The sequence below is a fragment of the Acomys minous genome (genome assembly GCF_964271855.1).
Source record: "Acomys minous genome assembly, chromosome: 12".
NCBI classification, from domain to species: Eukaryota; Metazoa; Chordata; class Mammalia; order Rodentia; family Muridae; genus Acomys; species Acomys minous.
This window is the reverse complement of record NC_140493.1, coordinates 112,463,293-112,473,047: the sequence shown is the minus strand read 5'-3', so window position 1 is coordinate 112,473,047 and position 9,755 is coordinate 112,463,293. Positions and strand designations below refer to the sequence as shown.

At 59.9% G+C, this 9,755-nt stretch overlaps 2 protein-coding genes across 9 annotated transcripts; one reads left to right on the top strand and one right to left on the bottom strand.

Annotated features, from left to right (window-relative positions):
* Window positions 1-141: 141 nt before the first annotated feature.
* On the bottom strand, window positions 142-5,047 carry GPS1 (G protein pathway suppressor 1). Of its 8 annotated transcripts, none has more exons than XM_084803162.1 (14): window positions 4,919-5,047; window positions 4,155-4,247; window positions 3,546-3,727; window positions 2,673-2,849; window positions 2,452-2,587; window positions 2,291-2,368; window positions 2,088-2,148; window positions 1,653-1,738; window positions 1,377-1,471; window positions 1,183-1,288; window positions 1,028-1,108; window positions 808-945; window positions 593-727; window positions 142-520 (listed from the first exon to the last, which is right to left on the bottom strand). In XM_084803162.1, exons 1-14 carry the CDS (start codon window positions 4,949-4,951, stop codon window positions 446-448), a joined length of 1,476 nt encoding a protein of 491 aa, XP_084659288.1. In that variant the 5' UTR covers window positions 4,952-5,047; the 3' UTR covers window positions 142-445. The 8 variants fall into 8 exon arrangements, with proteins under 8 accessions (XP_084659288.1, XP_084659289.1, XP_084659290.1 ...); XM_084803163.1 differs by having other exon boundaries at window positions 2,088-2,145; XM_084803164.1 differs by having other exon boundaries at window positions 2,673-2,837.
* RFNG (RFNG O-fucosylpeptide 3-beta-N-acetylglucosaminyltransferase) lies at window positions 5,019-7,869 on the top strand. Its single transcript, XM_084803167.1, has 8 exons — window positions 5,019-5,356; window positions 5,443-5,491; window positions 5,902-6,004; window positions 6,102-6,255; window positions 6,510-6,598; window positions 6,688-6,853; window positions 7,150-7,235; window positions 7,310-7,869. Exons 1-8 carry the CDS (start codon window positions 5,099-5,101, stop codon window positions 7,377-7,379), a joined length of 975 nt encoding a protein of 324 aa, XP_084659293.1. The 5' UTR covers window positions 5,019-5,098; the 3' UTR covers window positions 7,380-7,869.
* Window positions 7,870-9,755: the final 1,886 nt, after the last annotated feature.

Sequence of the window (9,755 nt, the reverse complement as noted above, 5' to 3'; positions counted from 1 at the left end):
CCCACATCTGAGGTGGCTGCCCTCCTGGCTCCCTGGACCTCCCCCCTCTTCTTCTAAGTGGTCTCAGGGGATCCAGGGACCCAGGCAGAGTGCCCTGGATCAAATCGCCCAGAGCAGAGGAAGGAAGAGACGAGCCTGGGACACTGGTCAATCTGTACTTTAATGGACCACTCGGTCAGTGACACTGCTGCAGTCAGAACAGCACACAGACAGGAAGGCTTACGGTACCCTCCTGGCATTGCACAGGGTCTGTCTGATTCAACAGAAGCCTAGAGTCAGCCTGCCTGTCACAGCAGAGAGCACCCCAGAGTGGCCCGGCTGCTCTGACGAACCACACACAGTCTGGGGTCTCATCTTGAGAAAAGCAGGCAGGAGGCCCAGGTGCTGCTTCCGCAAGCAGAGCAGGTGTGCGGAGCACCCTCTGAAGGTCACGGACGGACGGCTCTCACATGTTAGTGCTCATCCGGGACTGGCTGTTGGCTGGAGTCAGCTCCCCTTGGCTCCCTTCTCTAGGAGGAGACTGGGTGGACAAGGAGGGGTTCAGTGGAGGCTGTCTAAGCCACCCGCCCTCTGCAGCCAGGCTGCCGCTCACCTTCACATGGATCTGGTTGCGCAGCACAGCTGCCCTCAGAATCATGGCCTTGGCACGCCGCTGGAACTCCTTGCCCATCAGCAGGGACTTCTCGAAGGTGGTGCTGCGCTGATCCACGTCTCGAGCGTACAGGATCTGCACAGGCGCAAGAGGGGGCTCAGAAGGCTGGCAGGTCCCAGGGCGTGCAGTACCGGCGCCCAGCCCTGTCTGCCCACCTTGCTGTGTGAGTCGATGCGGGCATTAATGAGCCCTTCCAGGATGAGCTGCGTCAGCTCATCCTCCAGCGCTGCAACTGTCGTGTTGAAGGCTGCAGCCATCTTGTGCATGTCGGCTGACACATAGGGACTGAAGTACTACAGGACAGAAGCCACAAGCTGCCCAAGCTGCCCGCTGCTCCTCAGAATGTCTGCTTCCCTCCCCAACACCTACACTTACCTGGATGAGAGCTCGGTTGCGAATCTGGGTATACAGTGTCCTGACATGAGGGGCCAGGTACATGTCCAAGAGCAGGTTGTCCTGCAGAGGACAGTGGGTCAGGGACCCCGAGGCACGTCTACACCAGCCCTACCGAGCCCAGGCCTGTCCCTTACCTTCATCTCGTCCAGCATCTTCAAGCATGAGGCGTACTTGGACTCGTAAAACTTAAAGATGATATCTCTGACCTGTGGCTCCAGCTCCAGGAACAGTTTGAAGGAGCTGCAGACACCAGAGTGCTCAGCTAAGAAGGGGCACAAGGCGGGGCTCTGGGCAGCCATATAAGGCAGGAGCCCCCCACCCAGCCTACCTGCTGGAGATGACATTGCGCTGCAGCTCCTGCCGGTCGAAGGTGGCGAGGGCACACAGGCCACCATAGACAGCCACATTGCTGGGGGACAGCAGCTGAGAGGCAGGAGGGGGAGTGAGTCAGAGACCTGGGGTCCCGGCACTGACAGGTACACAGACAAGGAGGAAGTCCAGAGTTGGGGTCTGTCTCGCCCTTCCCACTGCCCGCTCAGGCAATGCGTAGACCCTCACACTAAGAGCTTGCACAGGCTGAAGAGTCCCTCGCGCTCCTCCTCACCTCTGGGAAGTCACAGTGATCAAAAGAAGCCAGAAGGAAGCACTTGGCAGCCTGCTTATACTTCCGTGCAGCCAGCTCAGCCAGGCCTAAAGGGACCAGGGAGGAGAATGAAGCCAAGCTATACAGAGGCGGCTGCTAGAGCCCTGGAGACCATGCCTGTCAGTGCCCAGTAGTCCTCAGCTTAGGGGCAGAAATCCTAGCTGTTCGTATCTAGCTAAAGACATTCCCGTAAGTTAGGTCTGCAGGGAATCCTCAAAATGACCCCCCCCCCCCACACACACACAGCCAGACTCAGGGAGACCAGGTGACCTACTTCCCCAGCCCCACCAGCGTGTTTGAACTTGAGTAAGTGCCACTTGCACACACACACAGACAGGCACACAAGGAAGCCTGCCAGTGCTGTCTTCAGGTATTTATCTAGAGTGGAAGCCTCACCTGCGGCACACTTGAGCTTAGTGAGGATGGCCTGCGTCTGGCTGTCCCGCTCTCCACGCTGCTGCAGGGGAAGGAGGCGGACATGAGGCCCCTGCCTTCCTTATTCAAGGAGCTCCATTACGTGTCCCCGCCCTACCCTGAGAAAAACTCAAAGGGAGATTGAGGCTAGTGGGGTAGGGGGGAGCTGTGAAGGTGGACCTTACCTCAGCAATCTCTGGAGTCGACTCAGCCTTGCTGACGTAGCTTAACACATGAGACCAATTTTGCAAGTAGACACTGACCTGGCAGATGAGTGGGCAAGGCCAGACTAAGTCTGGGTTGTCCGTTACCGCCCCTCCATGCCTACCCCTGTCACCCAGGCAACCTTGATGACGTTGAGGCACATGTTGATGACATGCTTAGCACTGGTGCAGTAGTCTCGGGCTCGTGAGTAACACTTGAGGGCATTGCTGAGGTCCCCACAGTCCAGGTAGTGATCACCCAGGTCGTCATGGCCGCGCCTGTAAGCCTGGCAGTGAGTGGATACTGGTCGAGGGGCCAGCCAGGCCCAAGTGCCCACCTCCCCTGCCCAGAGCAGGCCAGCACCTGATGCTCTCTTTGATGGAATTGCCCTTGTAATTCTTCAAGTCCGTGTCCAGCTTCTCCAGTTTCAACAGAGCCTTCTTCCGAGTGGCCTCTACCCAGGCCGTGTCCAGAGGCGGGGGCTCCACGCCACTCTCAGGGATGGCGTCAGGTGCGTTCTGCAGCTCCCTGGAGGACAATCTGGCCATCAGGACAGTGATGACCACAGGCCAAGAGGAAGGGGAGAGGATAGCACAAGCCATAGGCTGCTCCTTCAAGAGGCCTTTGCCCGACTCCCTACCCCACTGAAAGGGCCCAGTCTGTACCAGGGGCACAGAAGTAATTGCTGATCCGAGAGCCCACGGCCAGACAAGAAAATTCCATGGAGAATGAGTGGTTTCCACCCAGTGCAGCCAGGCTACACTAGATTCTCAAGAACTAGAAATCCTAATTGTCAGGGCTGGAGAGATGGCGCAGAGGTTAAGAACACTTGGCTGTTCTTCCAAAGGTCCTGAGTTTAATTCCCAGCAACCACATGGTGGCTCACAACCATCTATAATGTGATCTGATGCCCTCTTCTGGCCTGCAGGTGTACATGCAGGCAGAGAGCTGTATACATAATAAATCTTTTTTTTTTTTAAGTCCAATTGTCATGCTGGGCCTGATGGCGCATGCCTGTAATCCCAGCACAGGCAGGTGGGCTGAGTTAGAGCCCAGCATGGTCTACAAAGTGAGTCCAGGGCTACACAGAGAAAAACAAAAAGAAAAAGCCCAAGTGTCTGCACAGAGCAAAGGAAGCCAGAAATGAGGCCTGTCCACACTTCCCTCACCAAGGAGGAAACACCCACACTTCCCATAGGGAAAGGCACCGTCACCTGCCACCCTCCAAGGCCGTACCTAGTGGCCTCAGAGAGCTTCCTGTGTATCTCCTCATACATGTCCACATTGAAGGTCCTCTGCACGAAGGACAGCGCCATTTTCAAGGCCTCCACCCGAAGAGGAGGGCAGCGGTCAGCAATGAACTGCAGCCGCTCGATGCGCATCAGGCCACTGTAGCTGGCAGCATACTGCTCCAGATCCTTGGCGGGCGAGGAGGACAGGGTCAGACCTGACAGCCTGGGCCAGCTCCTAAATCCTCCCCTGAGGCGCCAGCCACGGTCCTGACTGCTGCCACTGGGGTGGACTAAGGACCTTCAGGTCCAAGCTCTGCACTGTGGGACCCTGAGCATTACCCTGACGAGGGATGGGTGCTGGGTAAGACCAGAGGAAAGTGTGCTGGCTGCAAATAGACCTTTGCTTCACACTCTGACTTTATGGAGCTGCTTCCTATGGAGAAGTGGTGCTGCGTCTTAGAACTAACTGCCTGAGGACCCAGCGAATGAAAAGCCAGTTTCCTGGCTGAGACAGCCGTGACTCAAGTGGTCGCTCAGAGGCATCTATCTTCCTAGGCTATCCACCACAGAGGGGACCCCTCAACAGGTCGAAGTTGCCAGCAGTCATCCGTACCAGGGTGGGGTTCTCCACCACGTAGCTCACATCAGGTGCGTTCTGGGGGTCTTCCTGGGGATCTACATCGATCTGCATGGGTTCCACGGCCCCCTGAAACGCAGGAAGAGCACCTTGACCCGGCACCGGGACACAAGGGGATGCTCCTGGCTCCCAGGGTCGGTTCTGCCCAAGATTTTCCACCACGGGTGCTGGTAGCCAAGTGCCCGCCTCAGCTCTCCCACCCGGCTCCTTGCTGGGCACACCGCCCTCGGCCGCCAGCCTGGGGCAGCTTCCTCCAGGCCACAGCCCATCTCCACGAGTCAGGAGGCCTGGGCAGGCAGCCCCCACGCGGAAGGCGAGCCAGGACCGAGGCCCAGGGCCGCCCCCCGCGGGCGCGCAGCGGTACCTCGGAAAGCAGCGTGCAGGCCGACAGGCTGGCGCTCAGGCTGAAGTCGCCCGACGTGCCGGGCCGCAGGTCCGACCTGCTGTGCGCGGGGCTGCGGCTCAGGTCGGAGGCCGACGACGAGGCAGAGCTGGGCGCCGGGCTGCCCCGCATCCTGGCCTGACGCTCCTCTCGGGCGGCCCGCACCGCACGGAAAGCGTTGGCGCGCGAGGCGGGGGCGGGGCGGGGGCCGGGGCCCAGGCGGCCCGCGAGGCAGGCGCTGCTCGCGCGCCCAGGCCAGCCCCGCGGGCCCCGCCCCGCCCCGCCCGCCGCCGGCCCCGCCCACCAGGCCGGATCTGGACCGAACCGCCACGCGGCGAGCGCAACCACCAACCCCTACCTGCAAGTTGAACACCTGAACCGGCAGCGGCATCTTCCACCCCGGCCGCCGCAGAGCGACGTTCACTTCCGGGGCGACGCGTCCGTCAGTTCCGGGTCAGGGCTCGGGGCGGGGCGCTCGTCGCTCTTAAAGGGGCCGCCGCTCTCGCAGGCCGGCGCCCGGCGCCCCGGGAGCGGTCGTATGGTCCGCGCGCGCGGGGTGCTGTGCCGGGCCTGCCTCGCGCTGGCCGCGGTCCTGGCTGTGCTGCTGCTGCTGCCGCTGCCGCTGCCTCGCGCGCCCGCACCGGACCCCGGCCGGGTCCCGACCCCGGGCCTGATCCTCGAGGTCTCCCGCCTGCAGCCCGACGACGTCTTCATCGCAGTCAAGACCACTCGGAAGAACCACGGCCCGCGCCTGCGGCTGCTGCTGCGCACCTGGATCTCCCGAGCCCCACGGCAGGTGCGCGCCCGTGGGCCCGGGGCTCCGCACCCGCTCCCAGACCTCTCACTGCATCCTCTGGAGCCTCACGGTGTTTTCTCCCACAGACGTTCATTTTCACGGATGGAGACGACCCTGAGCTCCAGCTGCTGGCAGGTGAGACGCTCGCCCGGACTGTGTTGTGTCTGCTGGGCCATTCGTTCTCCTGTCGGGCACTTGACTAGAGTCGTACAGCTGGCGAAGGCAGAGCCATGAGACCCATCCATCGCCAGTCCGCTTCCCAGTGCCCAATCCTTCCAAGTCGTCATGTCCCCACCCGGCCCCCCAGTGCCTGTCAGGGTGCCCCGGCCTCCGACCAGTGCCATCCACATCCCCCGAAGCAGCCGGCTGCATCGGTCACCCTGCCAAGCCTTGTCCCGTTTCCACCTGTCATCTGCTTCAGGGCGAGGGCAGTGGCAGGGGCTGCGGGTGGACCTGGTCCAGTGGCCGGACAGACACGGTCCAGCCTGGACCTGAGGAGGCGTGCTGGAAGTCAACCCTCACACCTCCCGTTTCCAACCGTGCAGGCGGCCGCATGGTCAACACCAATTGCTCTGCTGTGCGCACCCGCCAAGCCCTGTGCTGTAAGATGTCAGTGGAATATGATAAGTTCATAGAGTCCGGACGGAAGTGAGTAACCGCCCCGGCGGAGAGCCCAGGCCCCGAGCGCTGTGGAGGGTCCCAGGCAAATGGAGGGCTCACAGGCCTCCCCTCCCCCCACCTTCAGGTGGTTCTGCCACGTGGATGATGACAACTACGTGAACTCCCAACGCCTGCTGCGCCTGCTTGCCACCTTCCCTTCCAGCCAGGATGTCTACCTGGGGCGGCCCAGTCTGGACCACCCCATCGAAGCCACTGAGAGGGTCCAGGGCGGTGGCACCGTGAGTGCAGGGCCAGCATCTTCCCTGGGGGACACAGGGAGTGCGAAAGGGCTAAGACAGGCGTGGGCCAGGTGCCTGGTCCCAGCCCCCCACGGAGCTGGCAGATCAGGCGCAGTGGTGGAGGAGGGCCCAGAGGTGACAGGTTTGGAGCACCCTGTGCCTTCCGCCTAGGCAGGATAACAGGACTCGCTTGGAGGGTTGGGGGTGACCAGCCCTACCCTGGGCAGCCCTGACCAAGCTTTCCCTTTTTCCAGTCAAACCCAGTGAGATTCTGGTTTGCCACTGGTGGCGCTGGATTCTGTCTGAGCAGGGGCCTTGCCCTCAAAATGAGTCCGTGGGCCAGGTGAGTGGGAGACTGGGGCCCAGCTGCCTGGTTGGGGGTGGTAAGGATGGCAGAGGTGCTGACCGGTCCCCCCTGCCCCCCGCCCCCAGCCAAGGCAGTTTCATGAGCACCGCCGAGCGCGTGCGGCTGCCTGACGACTGTGCCGTGGGCTACATCGTGGAAGGGCTCCTGGGGGCCCGGCTGCTTCATAGTCCCCTGTTCCACTCCCACCTGGAAAACCTGCAGAGACTGCCATCCGACGCTGTTCTGCAGCAGGTAGCAGACGCTCCCACCCGGGCCTTCATCTCCCAGGGGTCTCCCGGCTGCGCAAGGCTTAGGAGAGGGCTAGCCTCAGGATTTCCCTGTGCCCGGGGCCGTGGACCATAGGCAGAGACTTTGCCTGCTGCATGACGGGCCCTCAGGGGCAGAAGCCCATAGCAAGTCTCAGGGGCTTCTTCATGAAGGGCCACCATCCGGCGTCCCTAAGCCTGAGGGGTGAGTGAAGTGTCCTCCAGCAGGCGGAGGACCCAGGAGAAAGAGCGGACCCTCACTCTCCCTGATCCCCCTCCCAGGTCACCCTGAGCTATGGCGGTCCTGAGAACCCACGTAACGTGGTGAACGTGGCTGGACGGTTCAGCATACAAGAGGACCCCACACGGTGAGTGGGCGCTGGCGGCTTTTGGCCCTGGAGGGCTCTGCTGTCAGCTCCTGACTCCTCTCTTCCCCTCACAGGTTTCAGTCTGTCCACTGCCTTCTCTACCCAGACACCCACTGGTGTCCTGCGAAGAGCAGCGTGAGGTAGCTTGTCGGTCACTGACGACCCCTGGTGGCTGCCTCGGGCCTCGCATTCAGGCTGAAGCTGCTTAGGCCGCCCATGATCCCGGTCCCAGGTGGACACCGTGAGGACGACCGGTCTGTGCATGCCGAGACCACCCAGGAGCGGAGTGGACGGGAATGCTGCTGAGCCCCTGGCGCAGCCCAGAGGCCCTTCCCGCGGGTAAGGCCTGCTGGGCCCCAGCCCTCCACAGCTGCAGCTTAAGATGGTGCCAGGTGGGCTCCAGGCCTGGCCAGCTGACACTTGTCACAGCTCCAGGGCTTCCAGCACAGTGCTCCTCTTCCGTTACCTCCATCCTCGGTGTTCAGGGTCTCTCCTCCCTGAACTCCCCAAGAGTCACTAGCACAGCTCGAGCCTTTCCTCTGGGCCCCTCAGGAGCAAGGTGCAGACCAGCAGCTTTTATAGGGGTGCCCCATGGGACGTTGCTGCAGTGCTGAGTAAAGGCTTGTCATTCTTAGTGTGGCTCCCCTTGTAATAAATGACCGAGGCACGTGGCAGCTCACCCCCCACCTGTCCCACCTCCCTAACCCTCCATACTGTGAGGCCAAGCAGGGCGAGAGCGTCTTTCGCAACACACATGATGGGGCGGACCCCTGACACACACATGAGCATGTCGTGTGCAGAGCTGCCTAAGTACAGGCCAGTATGGGAATAATGTTTTGTGAATGTGTCTGCTGGTTGTATGAGAAGGTGTAGGCACGGCTGCCATATGTGTGGCTGCGCCTGGGCTCACAGCTGGGCCTGGGTACACGGCTACACCCGGGCACACGGCTGCGCCTGGGCGCATGAGCACTCACCTGGGGGCTGGAGAGATGGCTCAGTCACTGCAGCACTTACCATGTACATATGAGGATAAGAGTTTGGACTACAAAACCCACATTGAGAGAATAAGCCGGGCACGATGGCGCACACCTTTAGTCTCCTCCGTCAGGAGGCTGGGAGGTCTCTGAGTTCGAGGCCAGCCTGGTCTACAGAGCTCGTTCCTAGGCAGCCAGAGCTACATAGAGAAACCCTGTCTCCAGGGAGGCAGGTAAAGATGATGTGTTCTACTTGAGGGATGGCGCCTCCTCATGTGCATGCACTCACAGAAGAGAAGCTGCAACATGGCTCACGTCTTACAGGTCTTGGGGTCTTTAGGTAGCTGGAGTCCAGGGAGAAGCTTTGGCTCGGTCCTGACAGGTTCTGGGCAGAAGGGCCGAGGCTGGGAAACAGCCACTGGTTCAGCATCCAGGTTGAGCTGGATGGACTTGGCAGCCGGAGAGCATGGAGTTGTTGAAAGCTGTGTGGAGGCCTCACAACAACTTTAAGGCGCTCTGAGGGTAGGAAGAAGTGTCGGCAACCTCTCTGTGACCTGTTCACTTGCCTGTGACTCAAATGTGGCCAGTCTCAACTCCACCCATGGCTTGGAAGTGGGAGGCCTCCCCTCTGCCCTCAGACTGTACTGTTTGCACTCGGGCCCCACCAGCAAACACAGTGTCTTCGGGCTGCAGGGGCCAAGGATGAAAGTCTCTCCACACCAAGAGGAGGGCTGTCGGTATAACTGCTCAAGGCAGGGTTGCACAGCTGCTGCGTGATAGAGAACATGTGGTTGTGTCCCCACAGGCTGCTCCTGTGACCAAGCATCACAACCCACAGTATCTGAGGAACAGCAGCTCCCACACCACTGCACTGATAACTGTGGTTCATGAGCAGCAATACCGGATGTGATGTTCTCTTTAATAAATGGCCTATTGCAATAAAACAATCTGAGTGAGCTGCCTGTGGCAGCACACACGTTTAGTCTCAGACAGAGGCAGCTGGCCAGCCTGGTCTACAAAGCAGGTTCTAGGACAACCAGGGTTTGGGCCAGAAACTGGCCTGAAAAAACAAAAACAATCCCGGCACTGGGGAGACACAGAGGCAGGTGGATCACTGTGAGTTGAGGCCAGCCTGGTCTACAAAGCGAGTCTAGGACAGCCAGGGCTACACAGAGAGACCCTGCCTGGAAAAGACAAAACAGGGCCTGGGGAGATGGCTCAGAGGTTAAGAGCACCATCTGCTCTTCTAGAGGTCCTGAGTTCAATTCCCAGCAACCACATGGTGGCTCACAACCATGTAGATTGGGTTCTGGTGTGTGGGGGGGAACAGGCAGGTAAAGATACTATACATAATTTTTTTTTTAAGATTTATTTATTTATTATTATGTATACAGTGTTCTGCCTGCATGTATACCTGCAGGCCAGAAGAGGGCACCAGATTTTTTTTTTTAACTTTCACAAGACAATTTTAATTGAAAATTGTTCTACAACTGCTACTTTTGAGCATCACAGTCATTTAATTTCTCAGCTACTCAGAATCAAATAT

Bases quoted from the DNA above. Each gene is read 5' to 3' on its own strand.
- RFNG (XM_084803167.1), top strand. From the start codon at position 5,099: ATGGTCCGCGCGCGCGGGGTGCTGTGCCGGGCCTGCCTCGCGCTGGCC. The intron at 5,357-5,442 runs GTGCGCGCCCGT...TTTCTCCCACAG, and splicing joins TCTCCCGAGCCCCACGGCAG to ACGTTCATTTTCACGGATGG. The intron at 5,492-5,901 runs GTGAGACGCTCG...CCAACCGTGCAG, and splicing joins TGAGCTCCAGCTGCTGGCAG to GCGGCCGCATGGTCAACACC.
- GPS1 (XM_084803166.1), bottom strand. From the start codon at position 4,692: ATGCGGGGCAGCCCGGCGCCCAGCTCTGCCTCGTCGTCGGCCTCCGAC. The intron at 1,472-1,652 runs GTGAGGAGGAGC...CCTGCCTCTCAG, and splicing joins ATCACTGTGACTTCCCAGAG to CTGCTGTCCCCCAGCAATGT. The intron at 728-807 runs GTGGGCAGACAG...GCGCCTGTGCAG, and splicing joins GCATCGACTCACACAGCAAG to ATCCTGTACGCTCGAGACGT.